We start from the raw sequence: 22,568 nt of genomic DNA on the forward strand, positions 1-22,568 counted from the left end.
TTGCATTTTAATGAGTGAAATAAGTATTTGACCCCTTCGCAAAACAGTACTTGACTGCAAAACCCTTGTTGGTAATCACAGAGGTCAGACACTAGTTGGCCACCAGGCTGCATACATCTCAGGAGAGGATTCTGTCCCACTCCTCTTTGCAGATCCTCTCCCAAGTTAAAAGGTTTCAAGGCTGATGTTTGGTAACTCGAACCTTCAGCTCCCTCCACATATTTTCTATGGAATTAAGGTCTGGAGACTGTCTAGGTCACTACAGGACCTTAAAGTGGTTGTAAACCCTTACAAACCACTTTGACCTACAGGTAAGCCTAGATTAAGGCTTACCTGTAGGTCCAAGCAATATCTCCTAAACCTATATGGTTTAGGAGATATTTGCCCGAAAATGGGCACCGCTGTCTACGGCGCGCAGGCGCACTAAACGCGGCAGTTCCAAGAATGGAGCTGCCGCATTTGTTGACTCGAGTGCGCATGCGCGGGAGTGACGTCATCGCGGCTTCGCCGAATGACAGCGGCGGAGCTGCGAGACGCGACTCCCGTGCGCATGCGCGGGAGTGACGTCATCGCGGCTTCGCCGCTGTCATTCGGCGGAGCTGCGAGACGCCACCAGCAAGATGGATGCGCCGGACTACAGGGGACAGCGGCGACTTCGCTGGCTCCTGTGTCAGGTAAGTGACACATAATGGGCTACTATGCGATGCATAGTAGTCCATTATGCTTTACCTTTGCAGGGAAAAAAAGAGGAAGTAAACTCATCAGGGTTTACTTCCTCTTTAATGTGCTTGTTGAGCCAATCCTTTGTTGCCTTGGCCGTGTGTTTTGGGTCATTGTCATGCTGGAATACCCATCCACGATCCATTTTCAATGCCCTGGCTGAGGGAAGGAGGCTCTCACCCAAGAATTGACAGTACATGGCCCCATCCATTGTCCCTTTGATGCAGTGAAGTTGTCCTGTCCCCTTAGCAGAAAAACACCCCCCAAAGCATAACGTTTCCACCTCCATGTTTGATGGTGGGGATGGTGTTCTTGTGCAGCATTCCTCCTCCTTCAAACAGGGCAAGTTGAGTGCCAAAGAGCTCGATTTTGGTCTTATCTGACCACAACCCTTTCACCAAGTTCTCCTCTGAATCAGATGTTCATTAGCAAACTTCAGACAGGCCTGTACATGTGTTTTCCTGAGCAGGGATTTCAGTTTGTGGTGTAATGCGTTACCAATTGTTTTCTTGGTGACTATGGTCCCAGCTGCCTTGAGATCATTGACAAGATTCTCCCGTGTAGCTCTGGGCTGATGCCTCTCTGGTCTCATGATCACTGAAACTCCATGAGGTGAGATCCTGCATGGAGCCCGAGACTGAGGGAGACAGACAGTTATGGGTTTCTTCCATTTGCAAATAATTACACCAATTGTTGTCAGCCTCTCTTCAAGCTGCTTAGCGATGGTCTTATAGCCCATTCCAGCCTTGTGTAGGTCTACAATCTTATCCCTGACATCCTTGGGACAGCTCATTGGTCTTGGCCATGGTGGCGAGATTGGAATCCGATTGCTTCTGTGGACAGGTGTCTTTTATACAGGCAACAAGCTGAGATTAGGAGCACTCCCTTTGAGAGTGCTCCTAATCTGAGCTTGTTACCTCTATAGACACCTGGGAGGCAGATATCTTGCTGATAGATAAGGGATCAAATACTTATTTCACTCATTAAAATGCAAATTGATTTATGTTTTTGAAAGGTGTTTTCTGGATATATTTGTTGTTATTCTGTCACTGTTAAAATAAACCTACCATTAAAATTATAGGTGATTTTCAGTGGGCAAACATACAAAATCAGCAGAGGATCAAATATTTTTTGCCCCACTGTATTATATAGTCAGCATTGAAGATGATCAGAACTATTTATGGGTATCATTAGAAGGAATGATCACGGACACGTTTTTTTTTTTTACTGAACACAAATAAGTAAAACACTGGTAAGGGGAACAGAAAGAATAAAAGATGCTCACAGCTCCTGAAGAGTGAACTATCCATCCTTCCACAACGAGATTCCAAAGAAACTTTTATGACTGAAGTTAAATGCTTGAGTGATTGACTCATACTCACTCTGCATGTTTGGTGGTGAAATTCCTGAAGAATAAGATGTCGTTCCCAGCTCACTTGGTCATTCTCAGACTATACTGGCTGTTTTACAGGTTTTTCTTATTTTACTCCTAAAAAAGCTCAGTCGCAGTCACGTACACATATGGTGCATCATGACAGCAAATATATAGTGAATGTGAACACAATATTCAGAAGGTAAATCGTTAGGTAGCCATATTAACCCTCAACTGCACAGCTGAAACTATGCATTTTTTTGGAGGGGGGGGGGAGAAGAAAAAATAAATAAAAAAAATAAAAAGAAGTTTACTCTGGCATGTGGATACCAATACTTAAAAGGGGTAGTAAACAAACTTTGCCTATTTTTACCTTTAGGTAAGCTTATAATAAAGCTTACCTGTGGGCAAAATGAATATCTCCTAAACGTGGACCATTTAGGAGATATTTCAGCGAGCAGTAGCCGGTGACGTCACCGGCACATGTGCTCTAAACGGCACGTGCTGTCCCTGCAGAACGGACCAGCTTTAAGCTTTACTACTGCTTTAAACATAGTGCCAATTATTATTAACAATTGGTCTCTGAACAATCCTTTTTGGAAAGTCAAATACAACATAGATTTCGGCTTAGCCTTTACTTAATCGTCATTCTTTCGCAGAGAAATGGGGGGGGGGGGGTAAAGCGTGACAAACTACTCTTTTATTGGCTATACCAGGGTTCAAATTCATCCAACCAAAGAGCCCCTGAAAGCAGTTGAAGGACATCTCACCTCTTTAAAAAGCTTGACGAACCCATCCCTGCTGTCAAAATACAATGGTGTTGGCTAAAAAAATAAAACCCACACAACTGTATAACCAGCTTTATTTATACAGTAAAAATGAAACCACGACTTAAAGTAGTAGACTTCTAGATCACAGTTAAAACATAAATGCTGCCCCTTTGGTGGTAAACTTTTGCAAAATTTGAAAAGTCAATATGGCTTACTGAACTTGTGCTGTAAATAGGTCTTTTACAGATGCCTCTCAATGCAGACTAAGGTATGGAGAGCAGAGGTTTCAGCAGACGCATCTCACTGTGTGCAGTCTGCATGTCCTATTGAACCAAACCGAATACTTCTCACCAGTCAGACACAATAACTGCTTGCCGACTGGCTCACAGTGATAAGTCGGCAGAATGGCACTCCTGCGCAAAACGGACGTACCTGCATGTCAGTCTGCAAAAGCAAGATAGTGGGGGTGGAAGCATGCCTGCGAGTGGTCCCATGTCCGCCGGTGGCCCGTGATCTCAGCGACAAGGCAGAATGAGGCATTTCCCTGTTCTGCCTAGTGACGTGATCCCCATCATCGGGAACAGTCAGTGGTAGCCCATCCCCCTACAGTTATAGAACAGGGGGGACACTTAACCCCTTGATCCCCAATAGTGTTTAACCCCTTCCCTGCCAGTGATTTATACAGTAATCGGTTGCTATTTTTAGCTTTGATTGCGGTATAAATGTCACTGGTCCCAAAATAGTGTCAAAAGTCTCCGATCTTATTCGCATGTACACCAGAATAGACTACTTTCTGATCTCACATGCCCAGCTACATGCGATAGGGACCACTTCTATAGGGGTTAGGACGTGGTCAGACCACGCACCCATTTTCTTGACTTACAATATATCGGACGTTTCCACACCCAGAAGGTGGTTTTGGTGACTGAATGAAAGTCTCCTACAGAACGCAGAAGTGCTAACAGAGGTGACCAGAGTGGTGAACCTCTACTTTCAGGAAAACGGCCAACCAGACTGTGACCCCGGGATCTTATGGGAAGCCCATAAAATGGTCAGAGGAATCCTTATCAAACATGGAGGCCGTATTAAATGGGAACACAACGAGCAGCTATCCCAACTACTACAGAAACTGACCGCAAATGAAGCTAGATACAAAACATGCTCCCTCCCAGTCAATGGAAGCCGACCTCGCGATTTGTAGGAAACGGATCGCTGACCTTCACTACAGAGCCAAAGCTGCCCTACAGTTCTGCTGGAAAGCGACCTACGAGTTGGGGGACAAATGTGGTAGACTACTTGCGAGAATGGTTAGAGAACATAAATCCGCCACATACATTCCTCACATTAACACATCAGGGGTCAAAAGGCAGCCCTTCCCAAACAAATTACCCAAGAGTTCGAGAATTTTTACTCCGGTTTATACAACTTAATCGCCAATAGTACCAACCCTAACAGAAATGGAGGAGTATGTTGCATCCTCCCAAACACACTACCTCCCCTCGGAAGTACGAGCGGACTTAGACTCCCCCATTACCCTGCAGGAACTTCAACGCGCGGTTGGAACAATGAAACCAGGAAAACCCCCGGGTCCTAACGGCTTTACATTGCAGTATTGTAAAACGTTGCTCCTGATCTTGGGGCCACATGTGATCACATTGTTTAGCGCAGTGGGAGAGGGTAGTCTGTTTGCTAGAGATACTCTGGGAGCCCATATTTCGGTGATTCACAAAGAAGGGAAAGACCCGATGACCTGTAGTAGCTACAGACCCATATCACTACTAAACGTGGACCTTAAGTTGTTTACTAAGGTCCTAGCGGCCCGGCTGGCGCAGCACCTCCAACAGCTTGTGCACCTTGACCAAGTGGGTTTCATCCCCTCTAGAGAAACAAAAGACAGCACCACCAAGGTGCTCAATCTGCTATATATTGCTTGGCCCACAAATACCCCATGTGTGCTCTTAAACACTGATGCTGAGAAGGCATTCAACCGAGTAAACTGGTTATTTATGTTTGCAGTACTCGAGTAGGTCTGGGGGAGGTGATGTTCCGTCGAATAACTGGAATATATACAAATCAAACAGCCCGAGTAAAGGCAAATAGAGTTTTGTCTGACCCTTTCCTAATAACAAATGGGACACAACACGGATGCCCCCTATCCCCCCTCCTGTTTGCCCTCTCCTTGGAACCCTTCTTATGCAAGATCAGACTGAACCCTGACATACAAGGTGTCACAGTTGGACAGACAACAAAAGATCTCAGCGTATGCTGACGACTTGCTCTTTTCGCTAACCATTCCAGGGGTGTCCATACTCAGAGAATTCGAGATATATGGGAAACGGTCTAATCTAAAAATACATTTTTCTAAGTCAGAGGCATGGGAATCTCGATACCGACTCAATTCTATACAATCGAGCTTCCAGTTCAGATGGACGTCCTCCGCTCTAACATACCTAGGTATGAAAATCCCACCCGACCTCTCACGTATTTATGATAGCAATTTCCCCCCGCTGCTAGCAAAAATATGGGAATCATTAGATTCCTGGCACAAGGGTCTGCACTCGTGGTTTGGGAGATGCAACTTACTGAAAAGGAGTATACTGCCGAACTTTTTATACCTCTTCCAAGCATTACCGATTAAGATATCTCTCACTTACTTCAAGCAGGTGCAGGCCCACCTTCAACTGCTTTGTTTGGGCACACAAAAAAAAAAAACATGCATTCCCAGATCTCAGCTCATTTTACCAAAACACCTAGGAGGCCTAGCGTTACCAGACATTAGAAAATACTACCAGGCAATTCACTTGGGCAGAGTAAGACTGGACTCGCCACCAAAAACGTAAGTTATGGGTACAAATTGAACAAAAATCTACCATCCCCCTAAAGAATGCGCTATGGTGTAGTGACTTCATACCCCAGGAGACAAAAAATCGCACCTCGATATGCAACACCCTGCGGCAGGCTTACCAGGCTGCTCTCCAGACCTCCCCGACAACTAAAACATCGCCCTTAACCCCAATACTAGGTAATCCCAGATTCCCTCCTGGGTTTTCACCTACGCAAATTTCAAACTCTAAGAACCTCTAACTGCACAACAGCCCCGGACTTTGTGACATAGGGTAGGTGGCCTTCCGTACCAGAGCTAATGGACCCAGCGGGTGCATTCATGCTCTTGTTTTGGAAAGCAGTACAGATTCATCATTTCCTCCAAACTATCCCAAACTCTCCAAATTATACTGCTCAGAAACAGTACCGCTCTCACAAACCCTTTCCAAAATGTACGCACTCTTAAATACGCCTCTCCAGCAACCTATCCTGACATGCATAACAAAGTGGGAGATGTACCTTGGCCGCACTTTCACTACAACACAGAGGCAGGGCATGATAAATTTCTCCCGCAAATCCTCAATATATACTAAAATTCAGGAAAAGGCAATTATAAAATTCTGACGAGGTGGTATTTAACACCCAGTCGCTTACATATCATCTTTCCTGATACACCAAAAACACTGTTGGCATTGTGGTGAGGATAGAGGGACTATATTGCATCTGTTCTGGTCCTGTAACAAACGGACACCAAACTCGCACCATCTCTCAAAAGTTCACAGACTTTCAGATCCCAAACGATTCGGCTTTCTTTCTTCTTCATATATCTTCTATATCCCCCAGAATCTAAAAAAAGTCTATACTTCGACACTTAACAAATGCAGCCAAATCCTACATCCCCCTGCTCTGGAAGCAGCAATGTCCACCGACCATAGCAATGTGGATACGAAAAGTAGAGGCTAGAAATAAGATGGAAGACTTGATAATGACGGCCCAGGACAGACATGAAACCTACAACAAAACTTGGACCCTTTGGAACACGTTCATACACTCAGAAGAGGGTAAATCCCTTTTGAGAGATGGCCCCTCCCAACAAATCTAAGACGATACCACCACCACATTAATCTACACCATAGAGCAGTACACACTGAAACGTCGCCTGTCCCAGCCCTTCCTTCCCTTTCCCCCTTACCCCTCCAGCCCCCCCCCCTTTCTATGCTTCCCCCTCTTTTTCATTCTTACCTTTTCTTTTTTCTTCCTCTGCCGGTCGCTGCCCCTAACCCACCCACTCTACTCTGCAGGTAAATAAACCATGGGAGATTGGAGACATGGATTACAGACTATCTTAGACACCTATACAGGATCGCACGGAGACTGGTCACTCAGGACACTCCCAATTTAAGTATGACTTTAGAAAATAAACGCTACTTCATGTTATGTTATGTTGATAGGAGGCTGCGACCTTCACTTTTCTATGTTTCTACCGTTTCTTTTTTTAGGGGCTTTGCCCCATGTTGAAAATCCAATAAACAATATATTGGGAAATGTGTACAGTATTCCTTATCTAAACAATAGAAGAAGCGGCGCTGAATATAAATCCACACCAGTGAATTCAAAAATATTAAAGATAATAGACCCAATCCAGTGAACATGAATTACTAAATGTTACTACACTGTGCAAGCCCTGCCCCGAGCATACAGAAAATAGAAAAAAAATGAATAGTTTGTATCGAAATTAATTAACACAAATTATTATATAGTACATATTACCAGAAGAATAGTGATAACAAATATATACGATCTGTTGAAAAAAATATCCTGTGACTAAATATTATTCAACACTAAAAATAAATAAACAAGTAACGAGAATCAAATGAATTGTTTCAAGTTCTATCAAACAATGTCCACTTCCCAAGAACATTGTTACCAACACCACTGTGAAAGCTCCTGAGAATATAATGTATCCCAGTAAAATCATAGTCCATACGTTGAATCTTCAGATCATAATCCAAATAATGGAATAGTGAAAAAAGCGTTTAACCAGTGTCTCTTGAATAAACAGCAGATTACATCTACACTCCTCCACCACACCGCTCTAGATGTGACTCCTCTCCCCTTATGTGATTACACTCACCCGCTGTATATGCCTCACACTTTCGTGTTTGGCTGGATGTGCTTTTTCACAATAGATGGAGGGAAAGAGTAAGTGTGTCCTTGTTTTACAATATATTGGGGAAAAAAAAGAAAAAAAGTCTCCGATCTGTCCGTCGCAGTCACAAAAAAATAATAAAAAATATGCAAACCAATCAATATACGCTTATTGTGCTTTTCGCTTTTTTTTTATACCAAAAAACATGTAGAAGAACATATAATCAGCCAAAACTGAGGAAGACATTTTTTGGGGGGTATTTATTATAGCAAAAAGTAAAAAATATAGCTTTTTTTTCCAAAATGGTCACTTTACTTTGTTTATAGCGCAAAAAATAAAAACCGCAGAGGTGATCAAGATACCATCAAAATAAACCTATTTGTGCAGAAAAAAAAGGTCACTTTTGTTTGGGTATAGCGCCGCACAATTGTCAGTTAATGCGACGCAGTGCCGGATCGCAAAAAATGCTCTGGTCATTAAGGGGGTAAAATCTTTGAGGCTGAATTGGTTTAACTTGTAACAAGCAAGGGTGGGCGGGCAAGAGAATATAGTGAATATTGCTGGCAGCTATAGCCGCTGGTGATAATCCCATGCAAACATCTGACATGCTGGTTGTAACCAAGTTGATCGATGAATCAATTCGGGTACAATCAGCCTGCCCATACATGGTTGAAATCTCGCCTCTGCTGAACCGGTGGAGATTGAAATAGCCTATGGCTGGCTTAAAATGTGCTGGGTTGAATTCTAACACATTGTCAAGGCAACACATTAGAAACATGAAATTTGCCAACCTGGATTGCTTGACGCCCCTGTTGAGCATCTGCCAGAAGCTGAATCGTAAGTGTCCTTGAATCCTGAAGAGCATCTTGGAGGTAGACAAAACTGTGTCCAGCATGACGTCCCATAGTGCACTCACGACATATAGGGATAGAGCATGAATCACAGTAGAAATGTAGAACCTGTAACACAGCAACATAAACTGAAAGTTAGATGGTCATTCATAAAAAAAAAAAAAAAAAAGGAAATATAAATGATATAGAATAATATTATATACATATATATATACACATATACACACATATATATATATATATATATATATACATACATATACACACACACATATATACATATACATACATATAAATAATATACACATTTTCTAGGTGCTGTAAGAGCATTAGGATACATTTAACCCCTATTTATTGCACTCAGCTTGCATGCTGACACTTTCCATTCATTATACCACGGATACTTCTTTTGTATCACTTTACAGAGGATAGCCAATCATTCACATCTGTCCCTGCCCCACATAATAGGTTACAACCCATCGGGAGAGATTTACTAAACCTGGAGCAGCTGTGCATAGTAACCAATCAGCTTCTAGGTTGCATTAACGCTTAATTGAACAAGCTGAAGTTAGAAGCCAATTGGTTACTACCCACAGCTGCACGAGTTTTTGTGTGCACCAGTTTAAGCAAATCTCCATCTTTATCACATTCAAACAAATGTTCGCTCAACTGTGCCAATTTTGGGCAAAAGTCAATTAGCACACCAATGTAACCAGCTGCAGTCTCTAGTCTAGGTGTACTAGACATAGACATAAAAAAGGTCATCATTGTACACAGGGTGCGTCTAGTACATTCAGTCCTTCTGCCCTGCTACAGGGATCCCACCCATCACAGTACACGGCAATTTAGTTCTGATGAATCATAGCTGCATTGTTGAGTACACAAAGATCCATGCAGCAGGAGCTGTAAAGAAAAAAAAAACAAACAAAAAAAAATAAAAAAATAAAACACACACACACACACACACACACACACACACACACACACAGCAATCTGGCAATGTTTACCAATAACTTTGCTCAGCTGCATATACAGAAAGATAAAAATGAAACATTTTCATATCTTTCAGTTTATTCATTTACAAATCAAAAGGGATTAACTTCTGAAGATGAAGTCAGTGAGGCTGCCACTGGGGCTACTTCAAGTGGAGCACCATTCAGTGCAATGGAATCCTTCTAATCAGACTTCGAAAAAGGTTCCTGCACTACTTGGGGGCGACTTCTGAATGGCTTGCTTTGACTTCTATTAACCCCTTCCCGACAAGCTGCCAGAGTTATACTGCGGCAGGAGGCTCTCTTAGGAGAGCCGTCGTACCTGTACGCCGGCTCTTTAAGACATTCTAGCACATTGTGTCCCCAGAGCGGATAACCACCAGGCACCCGTAATCGCTTGCGACAGAGCAAGAACAGGGATCTGTGTGTGTAAACACAAAAAACCCGGTTCTGTCAGGGGAGAGGAGACAGATCGATGTTCATACAAAGTATGAACAATGATCTGTCTCCTCCTCTAGATTAGCCACATTCCTCCCTCCCCACCCCCCCCCCAGTTAGAACGCATCTAGGGAACACAGTTAACACCTTGAGCGCCTCCTAGTGTTCATCCATGCCCTGCAATTTATACTGTAATCTGTGACTATGCTTTGTAGCAAAATCATAAAAATATTGTTTTAAAAAAACAGGACAAATTACAGAATAAAATGCATTTTTTATGTGCAGCAACACGATTTAACACTGCTCAAAAATAAAATAATAAAAGAAAAATTTAATTGTGTTTAGTTTTATCACGTTTAATTGTCTAAGGATTGTGGGAAAAAAATGAATTTATCGGCGTATAACACGCACCTTTTCCCCTTAAAAGCAGGGGAAAATCGCGGGTGCGTGTTATACACCGATCCCCCGCAGTTCTGAGCCTCTGGGGAGCTTTCGGCCACCTCCGGCGGCCGATAGCTGCCGAGCAGAGCCGAAGGCCACCGAGAACTACCACGCTCCACCGAGATACACCGGACATCCGGCTCTGTTTCTCGGGGGCAGCATTTAAAAAAAAAAGGAGGCAAATAAAACAAGGCTGCAATGGTGGACAAGGCTGCATGACAATGCTGCAAATGACACCGACAAGGCTGCAATGATGGACAATGACAAGGCTGCATTGATGGACATTTAAATGTACGTTTTTTTTTTTTCCTTAAAATTCCCTCCTAAACTTTGGGTGCGTGTTATACGCCGATAAACACAGTAAATAAAAGTTGCAGGACAATATTCAGGAAAACAAAGCCTTGTTTGTCTGTCTTTTTTTTTTTTTTTTTTTTTTTTAATTAAAAGAATAAACCAAGTTGGCTCAAATGTTAAAAAAAAAAAAAAAAAAAAAAAAACACAACAGTTGTAAAAATTTGAGCCGACTTGGTTTATTATACACACATACATACACATATATACACACACTTACACACACACACACACACACACACACACACACACAAACGTTATCTCAAGAAAATGACAAAATGATAGTCGATATAACAGGCTCCCTACATTTCATCACCTCCTATACATACATTATACAAGTGAACATACCACAAAATATACCCAAAGTTTCATATCTGTCAACAAACCATAAATCTTTACATGGTTAAGTTACACAGGAAATGCATCACAAGTTCGATTTTTAGGATGTCGAAGAGCACCACAGCAGGTCCGGTGTTTTCATACAGTTCATAGAAATCAGAGATGACCCTTAATATAAAGGCTTGTGGCACACATCTGGTTTCCTAGATCTGAAAAAGCTGCTGGTAAGCCACTTTTGACTCCTCCTGTGCACAGATTATATAGTAAGGCATACAAGCCACAAAACCGCGTCAGCAGCTGCTCAATTTCTTTCAGTAGTGGTTTTGTCAAGGGGAATATCTGCTCCAGACAACTGCTGCCATATTACAGACATTGCACGTCTCTCCCCCTATCACACCCAGCTAAAGATTCACAATTTTTAAAGAGTTCCACCCAACGTTACAAGGTGGTCTTAAACTAAAGAGCACCCCTAGTTTTTGGATAGAGAATAGATTTTTTTTTTCTCTCTACGTTTTAACCACTTAAGGACCAGACCTATTTTTCAGATGCGTTGTTTACAAGTTAAATCTGTTTTTTTTTTTTGCTAGAAAATTACTTGGAGCCCCCAAACATTACACATTTTTATTTCTAACACCTTAGAGAATAAAATGGCAGTCGTTGCAATACTTTGTCACACCGTATTTGCGCAGCAGCCTTACAATCGCACTTTTTTGGAAAAAATACACTTTTTAAAAAATAAAAAACAGTAAAGTTAGCCCATTGAACGATTATGTTACGCTGAGTAAATTGTTACCCAACATGTCACGCTTCAAAATTGCACCCGTTCATGGAATGGCGACAGACTTTTACCCTTAAAAATCTCCATAGACGAAAATTAAAGAAATTCTACAGATTGCATGTTTTAAGTTACAGAGGAGGTCTAGGGCTAGAATTATTGCTCTACCGATCACAACAATACCTCACTTGTGGTTTGAACACAGTTTTCATATGCGGGCGCTACTCAAGTTTGCATGCGAGCTCGGTGGGACACGGCGTGTATTTTCTTTTATTTGAGCTTTTATTTTTACACTTCAAAAAAAAAAAACCTATGTAGATGGGTGGGGGCCATCTTCCCCTCACTTGTCTCCATAACCAGCTAGTGACCGGACCCAATCGCCGCTGCCGACTGCTCCGGTAAGCGGTGGAGGGCACCGGAGCGTGGCGGGAGGGGGGGGCTCTCCCGCCGCTGATAAAAGTGATCTCGCTGGGAATCCCCCACAGGGACCACTCTTATCAGAAACTTGCCAGCTGAAGAAGATGTTACCAGGGTTATTGCAGCTAGCTGCTGCCATAAAACAATATCCTCCTTCAAAGGAAGTATATCGTCCCGCGGCGGTCCAGAAGTGGTTAAAGTGGTTGTAAACCCTTACACACCACTTTTCACTACAGGTAAGCGCATAATAAGGCTTACCTGTAGGTACCGTGAATATCTCCTAAACTTGCACCGTTTAGGACAGGGGTAGGCAACCTCGGCCTTCCAGCTGTTTTGAAACTACAAGTCCCATGAGACATTGCAAGATCCTGAAAATCACAGGCAAGACTCCTAAAGGCATGATGGAATTTGTAGTTTCACTACAGACGGAGGGCTGAGGTTGCCTACCCCTGGTTTAGGAGATATAAACTGTATCTGCATGTGCCGACGTCATCGGCACATGCACACTGAAGAAATGGCTCACTCATGCCATTTCTTTAGCTGCTGCACAGTGACCGGCGGCTCCCGCGTGGGAGTGAGGTCATCGCAGCTCCAGCCAATCACAGTGCCGGAGCCCGGGAAACAACTCCAGAGAGACATTAACGTACACAACAGTGTATGAGGGCAGCTGTACCGGCTTCAATCTAAGGCAGTGGTTCTCAACCTTACTAGTGCCGTGACCCCTTAATAAAATTTCTCAAGTTGTGGGGACCCCAAACAGTAAAATTATTTTCATAGCATGGGTTGTCAGCACCCAAGGCAAGACAATTTGCGCCCCTAACCCACGGACATTTACCGCTCCGAGTCCCTTCCACTCGTACAATATTAAAACCCCTTATGGCACATTTTAGGATGTACCATGCTTGGTTCTCCTTTCTTCCCCTTTTCTCTCTCTCTCCATTATAATTTCTTGTTTTTGTTCCCCATTCCTCTCTCTAGCCATCTTTCTTTTATTCTTTCTCTCCCTTTTTCTATGTTCCTCCGCCACTTTTCCTCTTCCTTTCCATGTATTCTCTTTTTATTCCTTCTCTTACTCCTTGGTGGGGGGATAAGATAAATGGCAGTGCTGGTGAGGGGTGGGATCAGTGGCAGTGCTAGTGGGGGGGGTGGGATGAGTGGCAGTGCTGGGGGTAGTTCTGATCAGTCAACTTAGGTGCTCTTGATCAAATGTCATCTGCTGATCGGAAAACACTAGTTGGAACTTTAATGGAAACTATAATCACAGATAGTGTTACTCACTGTGTCTCCGGCTTCACTGTGTCTTGCAGTAGTGACACCTATGCTGAAATCAGGAGAGAGGGTCTCCTCCAGCCCACCTCACTTCATATTCCTCACCAGTCAGCTGATTTCTAGTCTCTGCCCCCCCCCCCCCCCCAGCCATGCTGTGAACTGAATAGGTGGCTGCGAAGAGGCTAAGTGGGTGGCCACGGGCTCCAGGAACACCCCAGCTGGGTGGCCTCGAAATGGCTGGGAGAGAGGCGAGGGCTTCAGGAACAGCCCAAGATTCGGTGACCCCTGGCAAATCACCATTCGACCCCCATGTTGTGAACCGCTGATCTAAGGTAAGATTTCATAATGAGCTAGTATGCTATGCATACTAGCTCATCCCTTTGTCTTGCAGATTATTATTTTTATTTTTTTAAGGGATTACAACCACTTCAGCCCCAGAAGATTTTACCCCCTTCCTGACCAGAGCACTTTTTGCAATTCGGCACTGTGACGCTTTAACTGACAACTGTGCGGTTCTGCGACATTGCACCCAAACACAATTAACATTTAACATCTTTTTGTGGTATTTGATCACCTCAGCGACAATTTTGAAAATTATAATATATATATATATATATATATATATATATATATATATATATATATATATATATATATATTTTTTTTTTTTTTTTTTTTTTTTTTTTTTTGGTGTCCCAGAAGACGGCGGCCATTCAGAAAGTGATGCGCAGTAGGAAACCAGCTGTGAAACCTGAAGGCTCCACTGCCGGTTTCCCTTAGCTGCAAAGGCGGTGCCTGCACCTGAGCAGTTGGATAAAATCGGACTTGGGGGGCCCGACGTCACAGGCTTTTAATAAGTGTTCTTATTAAAAAAAAGGCAACAGTTACAATACTTTTAGCTGCTGACTTAAACAAAACAAACAAAAAAAAAACCTTTTGAGGCTGGAACTCCGTTTTAAAAATCTATGACTGGTTTAAAGAACAACTTCAGAACTTTATAACCTATTAACATCTGTTTGCAGGTTACTAGCTAGGCATGTGGCTAGTATTCTATGCTCATAAAACAGACTTTGATAATTGTGCTTTGTCACTGTGCCCGCCACCAACAGACAAGGACAAAATGCTGAAGATGAATCACCACACCAAAACTTTGTTGATTGCAATACATACAATAATTATTATTCAATCATATGCAAACACACACACACACACCTACATTTTAATACTAATTATTCATACACACAATTTTTATCCCGTTTGCACTATTATGTTGCGTCTTTCGCACTCTGTTTGCAGGTCTAAGGCAGTTTACCGCCCCTCATCTGCTCACTGGTAATTTAACACTGCCAGAGGACATATCCTCACCTTTCCACGGACACATTGGGGTTGATTTACTAAAACTGGAAAGTGTAAAATCTGGTGCAGTTGTGCACGGTAGCCAATCAGCTTCTGACTTCAGCTTGTTCAGTTAAAAGGGCAAGTTGACCTTTACAGAAAAATCTGCAAGGTGAACTTGCACAGGATGCCCACCTTACAACCCCTCCCCACCCCCCACATCCCGCTGACCTGGAGTGCGGCGATCACCCGCACCAACACATCGGGTCGCCGCCTCATCGGTCCGGGGCTTAGAAATTTCCTGCAGCTTAATCTCCAAAACATACCTTATCAGAAGGTACGTTTAGGAGCATTCTAATTGGTCAGCGCCGACCAATTAGAACTTGCATAGCCTGTCCTGACGCCCAGGGCGAAGAAGAAGGAAAGCCACAGTGATTTCAAATCCCCGGACCGGTACTGTGGCGATACGAGCTGTGAGTGCAAGGGATTGCCGGACTCCAAGTTAGCGAGATGGGGGGTCCAGTGTAAGTTCACAGTTACAGATTTTCTGTATAGGGGAACTTATACTTTAAGGCTTAATGCACACGGGACGTTTTACAACCTCTCCTGAACGATTTAACTTGACAGATCGTAACCGATGTTTAAAACGTTGGTTTTGCCAGGTTTACATGCCTTTTTTTTTTTTTTTTTTGAAGCGTCAAAAATTTAAAACGCCTGTAGATCAAACTTGGCTAAACGAGAGTTACCGTAATTTACAAGCCGATGTTCAGAGGCGTTTGGCATTCAAATGCCTCTGAACATCAGTTCTGAACGCATTTAAAACTTTATCTAAAAAACGCTTCTAAACTCAACCATGTACTGATAAGATAACAGAGGAGGGTTCAGGGGTAGCTGAAAAAAAAAAAAAAAAAAAAAAGACCCAGCTGTGCCTAACATGTCCGTTGACCAGCAGCAATGTACGTGAAGCCTTAGCTTTGACAAAAAATAAATAAAAACCTGGAAGCCAATTGCTTTCTATGCAGAGCTGCACCAGATTTTATACTCCAGTTTTGGTATATCAACTCCATTGTGTCTTTTTTTTTTTTTTACAGCATGTCGCTTTTGGCCAAATTTTCCCTATAAATGTGAATGGGACCACGATGAAGCCATTTCTATATCTTCCCCCACTGCAAAAAAAAAAAAAGGCCTATAGAAGAAAGAATATCACCTCCAGTCTGACAACTGACCCCAAAAAGCAAACTGCAGATTTTTTTATAAATAAAATCTGAAAAGTAAATAAAAGAAATAAAAAAACCCATCAGTGTGAATGAGGCACAAGGCCTTGGGTTTAGATTCTCACCAAGGATATTGTTTGCATGAAACTGATATGTTCTCCTAGTGTCTCTAGGAGCTTCCTCTGGGAATCATACTGATAGGTAAATTGTCTAATGGCTTTTACCCAAAATAATGGGTGTGTAGTAAAGATAGAATTTGATTCTGAGCGACATAGGGCAGGGGACAGGGACTAACGTGAACAGTTCATGTGGAACTTCTGACCAAAAAAAAAAAAAAAAAGTTTTGGGGGGGGAAAAAAAAATAAAAATAAATTCACTTTGGTAAATCCATAAACCCCTGTTAAATATATGCAAAGTTAGCATTAAAACATATGCATGCATTGTATTAATGTGCGGTAAGAACTGCAGCTATCATCTGCAGCCTCCAGACAGATTAAAGCACACCGATACACAAGTTGTTTAGGGGCAAATTTGGAGGGGGGGGGGGGGCTGGGGGGGGGGGGGGAGAATGAAAATCTTATGAATAGTCCCTTTAGTGTTTATCCTTCAGATACAAATAAATAGAGATATATATCTATCTCTATCGATCTATAATTTTATTTAACAAATTAAAGAGCTTTAATACCCTATAAATGCACAATTAAAATGTTTGTGATTTTTTTTTCCTCCTCTGCATTATCAGCCAATTTGCAGGCGCAGATACAGATTTCTACAATCTGGAGTGGCTGCAACAATCAGACTACAAGTCACCAAACAGGAAAGAAGCTGTAAAAGACATTGCACAACAGAGGAAATTCCTGGGTGGCATCAGCCCTGGCTACTTTCTTGTCCATCTGCTCCCTCAGGAGGGGGAGCTGATGGATATGTCCCCGGGAAACATGTGGCAATCCATCAACATGTGATGAATGGTCACTAGAGTTAAGCCCTGACCTGACGCTGTGACCCTTCTTGCATCACTAAAGTGTTTTAATCCATCCCTCCTTCCAGCATAAGCTAGATAGCCAGGGGCGGAAAAAGAAAAAGCCAAAGGCCGTCATATGCTGCCCTCTCAAGTGGATGGTAACAAAAGTGGAAGGCTTGTCACACCAGTACGCTGGCTGCTGTACTGTGTATATATAGCATAAAAACACATTTTGCAGAAAACACAGCATCAGGTCATATAATCATAAAAGGGTAAAAAAAAGTAATTTGGAAATAATTCTCTTGTTGCAAAACTACGTACACTGAACAGCCAGCTAAATATCATGCAACACAAAATACATCTGACCTAATAAAATATGTACATCAATCATACAGTATTGCCTGGTTTTCAGTGCAGGAAACTTTAAAGGGGTTGTAAAGCTTTGGTTTTTTATTTTCTAAATAGGTTCCTTTAAGCTAGTGCATTGTTGGTTCACTTACCTTTTCCTTCGATTTCCCTTCTAAATGTTTTTTTTTTCTTTGTCTGAATTTCTCACTTCCTGTTTCTCCTCAGTAAACTTCACACCATCATCCAAGCGGTGTTTAGTCAGCCAGAACAGCTTACTGAACAGCTTACTGAGGAGAAACAGGAATTGAGAAATTCAGACAAAGAAAAAAATAATTTAGAAGGGAAATCAAAGGAAAGGGTAACTGAACCAACAATGCACTAGCTTAAAGGAACCTATTTAGAAAATAAACAAACCTTTACAATCCCTTTAAGGTGTAAGTGTACATTAGTGAACACCAAGTCCCAGCTCCCACCTATACTTACCTCTGTGGATGAGCTGTCAGCGTCCTCCCAGCTGCATCACAGTGGTCCAGGGTTTTGAAATCTCTGCCCCTCTACCGCTTACTGCAGGGCTTCCAGGATTGATCAGAGGGATTTATGATTGGTCAGCGTTCGCACAGAGCATCACTCTGATCTGTCCCCGAAGAGAAAAGGGGGGTGGCAGTGGGGCTCCCCTTCAACCCCCATACTTACTTGAACCCAATCTTGATCCAGCACTGTACTCGAGATCAGCGGCGCTCTCCTCACTGGATATCAAATCCATTGAGAAGGTCAAGCCTAGCAATGTGCACACACAAAGCCCATCTCAGGAGCGAGCCCGCAGCGTCTGCCCCACTAGTAAATGGCTTACTACGAAACAGACACAAAAAGGAAGAGTTGAACGCACCGCCATATGCGAGTGAGTGAAAGAAATTCGCTCAATTTTCCCATCAACACAGATCGTGTTGATGCGGGAATCCCTCTTGCCGAGCCATTGTCTTCTACTGGCAGGGGGGTGGGGGCAGGGGAATTTGCCCCTGCTGGGGGAAGACAGCTATTATCGCTAGGGGCTATAGTAGACGCTAGTCATAATCGCAAGAGAATCTGGCAGGTTGCTTGTACCCAAGTTGATCAATCAACTTGGTACATTCAGCATGCCCATTAACGGTTCGACTCGAACCGTGTATGGCCAGCCTTCGTTCAGAACTTATGTCTGGTTTTACATTGTTGTATGTCCCTACTTGGAACATTTCCCCTTCACACCAAGATAAGACCTTCACCAAACTATGAAACACACACACGCACGTTTGTCTTTAAATGCAATAAGCCAATATGCATTTTAGTTCAAAAGCTGCAACAATTTTATAAGAAATGATCCAATACTTAGTTAATAGGAGCTACAAACTCTTAATATAATGTCTAAACCTAGATTATTCAAATTAAATAGATCAATACACTATTAAATATTGTGCGTTGATGAGCTATAGTCACTATTCTGTACCATAAATGTATCCTTTACCAACAAACAAAACCTTTTGATTTCATCCTATTTTCTATGTGTCTCTGAATGTTGAATAGCAGGCATTGGAACTTGATAGCATGCACACGGAACCATAAACATAGGATGGGAGAAGTCCTGTTTTATGAATGAATTTCTGCTCAAAATGAATGTGTTCACAAGTAGCACACCAATGCTAAATCCATAGAAATTACTATTAACAAAAACTAGGAGGCATATTTAAAAGATCCAAAAATGACAAGAAAGCCAAAGTTCATAGGCAGCAAAAGGCCAGTAAACAAAAAACCCAACATGGCAGTTGACCTGCGTTTTTCACGCTCACCTACAAAACATGGTGGCCGCTCATGTTTGTCCGTAGTTTAACTTGCATTACATTTGCCAGCCAGTGCCCAGTTTGCATCATGCACCCAAAGTTTTTCTTTCCAAACAACTGAGCTGATTTACCAAGAGTTGAAGATTATTTCAAATTATCCAATATGTGGATGAAATAAACTGGAATTAAATGCGTGAAGGATCTCGACTCTTAGTAAATCAGTCTCAACATATTTTCAAAAAAAACAAAAGAAAAAAAAACAAACACACAACATCCACACACAATCCATGACCATTTAGGTACTAAAAATCTTTTAATAATGAGATTTAAGCAAAAGCTGTAAATGTTTAAAACAAGATGATTTTTAACAAAGTTTTTTTTAACTGTGCAGAATTTTGCCAATGGTCAAGGAGTATCAGAGAAGAAGCAGACCTGGTTCCAAACACATTTATTATATTTTTCTTTCTTCACATTTGCAGTTTCAGTTCTGGTACTTTACAAACTTGTTGGTAGGCCCCGATTGAAGTAAACGGTTTTAAATTATTAAATTTTATATACGGTTTCTTTTTTTACTTTGGGGATTCACATCTGTCACCTTTTTGACAACAGCATTACTGGTCTTTCAGGAAACAGTACACAGGTCAGATAGAGATTGACACGAGTAGGAAGGTCAGAGGTGATAGCAGTTTTAAATAATCAATAGGCCCAGCTGCTACAAAAGCATGAAACCAACCTGATTATGTAAGGAAGGCTTCATTTTATCATGTTGCAGGGGTAAAATGTAGGTCATTTGTCATTAGCGTAAAAAGCATGGGCAATGCATCCATTAAATGAAAACAGTCATTCTATGTACCACAAGAAGATAGGAGGTATGAGTTTCATCTGACCAGATTGTATAGAACAATACACGATGGAGCATAAGGCACTCTAGCAGAAGCTGAGCTTCTGACATCATGTTTGATCCTTAGCTAGAAATGACACAAAAAGCCACATCTGCCTTACAGGATGACAAAAACAAAACACATTGAACCCACATCTAAAAATAGTTCTGATAAGTGCACTAGATTTAATGCATAGATGTTCTCCATTGTTTAAGACTATTTTTTAAATGTAAAAATGCTCACCGTTTAGAACGATATTCTACGTTTTTTTTCCAAAGTCGCTCTTAATTTACCTTGCAGATCTATAAATAGGGCTGCACACATTTATACAGCCCCAAATCCAAAAAAGATGGGACACTGTGTAAAATCTACATAAAAAACAGAATGCGAAATGATTTGCAATTCTCAAAACCTCATATTTTAATATTGTATACACAATGGAAAACATATCAAAATGTTTAAACTGAGAAAACGTAATTTTAAAAGGGAGGGGGGAAAAAAATGGTAGTGACACGTCTCCAAAAAGTTGGGACAGGGCAACGAAAAGCTGGCAATATAAGTGGTACCAACAAGGGCTAGAGTAACATTTTGCAACCAATTAGGTTAATGGACAACAGGTCAGTGGTTCATCAATCTAAAAAGCCGCGCCTGCTAGCCCTCCAGTGGATCTATACTGATATTTTACATATAGGCATGTGGATTTTTTTTTTTTTTTTTTTTTTTTATGAAATCAGGCCTTTGCCTATTACCAAATGGGCATACAAGTGAAGACATTAGAAATTATACCTGTATTCTAAATCTGTATAGTACATTGTTTGATACAGGTTACTGAACACTTGCAAGTATATTCAAAATCCTATGCTGCATTCACCTTGGGTATTGGTGCTTAACTGGCCTCCCCGCAGTCCAGACCCTTCATAATCACTTAAAAAAACATTTGGCACATCTTGACAAGAATGGGACATCAGTCATCTCCCAAAACTCAAGCAACTGGTCTCCTCCCTGCCCCAACTCTGAAAAGCGTTGCGGTCATCAATTTCAAAATGTTGAAATTGAGGACAGCAACGCTTTTCAGAGTTGGGGCAGAGGACAAAGATGTTGCCACCTCACAGGCGGCCATTTTCTTGGTTAGTTTCAGAGCGGAATAACGATCTCTGCTCAGAATATTGTGCACCGGACTCCATTCAGTTACCAGTGTTGTGTCTAAACAGCAAATCGTCAAAATCTGCAATTCTTAATGGTTTAAAGAAAACAGAAGTGACACAGGTTGTTCATTTTGCCAGGTTTGACATTGTCAGAACACAGACAGCAGTAAAAAAGAAAAAAAAAAGTCAGTTTGGCAAGTGTCACAACATTCCTCAGCTGCTGAACCAACTATTAAAACATTGTAAGGTTTTAGTCTTTAGATCAAAGGAATGAACTTCAGCCTGTAAATGAGGGAAGTTTAACCTTTAAAAGACGAAACCTTTTTCTGACACTTGTTGGGTTTCAAGATAAAATCATAATTTTTTGCTTGAAAATTTAGAACTAGGGTTGCATCGATACCGAGTATTTGCAGAGTACTTGTACTCATGCAAATGCTCTCGATACCTGGACATTCAGGGGATGATCGACTCGGTGGCAGGGGACGTTATCGCTGATCTCCCTGTGTAGCTTTCAATAAAGCAGCTGACAACTGCTTCTCCTCTTCTCCCCTCTGCAGCTTTCAGCTGCTTTATTGAAAGCCACAGGGAGATCAGCGATTTTACACTTCCCCCACCGCCGCACAGATCAGGTACCCTATATCCTCCTCCAGGTCCCCTCTGTACTCCTCCGGTTTCTCCCCCCACCCCATCCTCCTCCAGTCCCCCCTTTCCCAGATCTTTCAGGATGGAGAGAGGTGGAAGGAGCCAGTAAATTTTATGTACCGGCTTCTTCCTTTTCTGAATGGACAGAGTCCACTGACCATCCATTCATAGCTGAGCATCATAAACTGGTTCAGTTTATGAATGGAGAGAGCCGCTGTCTCTTGTCCATTCAGCTTCTCTATCCTCAGTCCCTTTCCATGTCTCAAAAGGGGAGATGTCAGGGGTCAGTTTCTGGAAAAAAATTAAATTATATTATATACAATAAAATTGTAAAAAAAAAAAAAAACAAAAAAAAAAAAAAACTGTCAGTTCACGCCTCATCAGTGCTGCATATTAATGCCATTGTCGCGACATATATATAAAAAAAAAATATCGGTAATCAGTATCAGCAAGTACTTGAATAAAGGTATCGGTGCAACCCTACTTAGAACCCCCAAGCATTATATATTTTTTAGCAGAGACCC

General features: G+C 42.0%; 1 protein-coding gene across 1 annotated transcript in view; it reads right to left on the reverse strand.

Annotated features, from left to right (window-relative positions):
- TRIM71 (tripartite motif containing 71) overlaps positions 1-22,568 on the reverse strand; it is a 106,537-nt gene that overhangs the window by 21,181 nt on the left and 62,788 nt on the right. Inside the window, exon 2 of the mRNA XM_077491470.1 lies at positions 8,626-8,793. Coding sequence (XP_077347596.1) covers positions 8,626-8,793 — 168 coding nt within the window. The remainder of the gene's footprint in view (positions 1-8,625; positions 8,794-22,568) is intronic.

Source organism: Lithobates pipiens, unplaced genomic scaffold (assembly GCF_037356315.1).
Source record: "Lithobates pipiens isolate NorthernLeopardFrog02 unplaced genomic scaffold, aLitPip1_a1.2 Scaffold_19, whole genome shotgun sequence".
Lineage (NCBI taxonomy): Eukaryota > Metazoa > Chordata > Amphibia > Anura > Ranidae > Lithobates > Lithobates pipiens.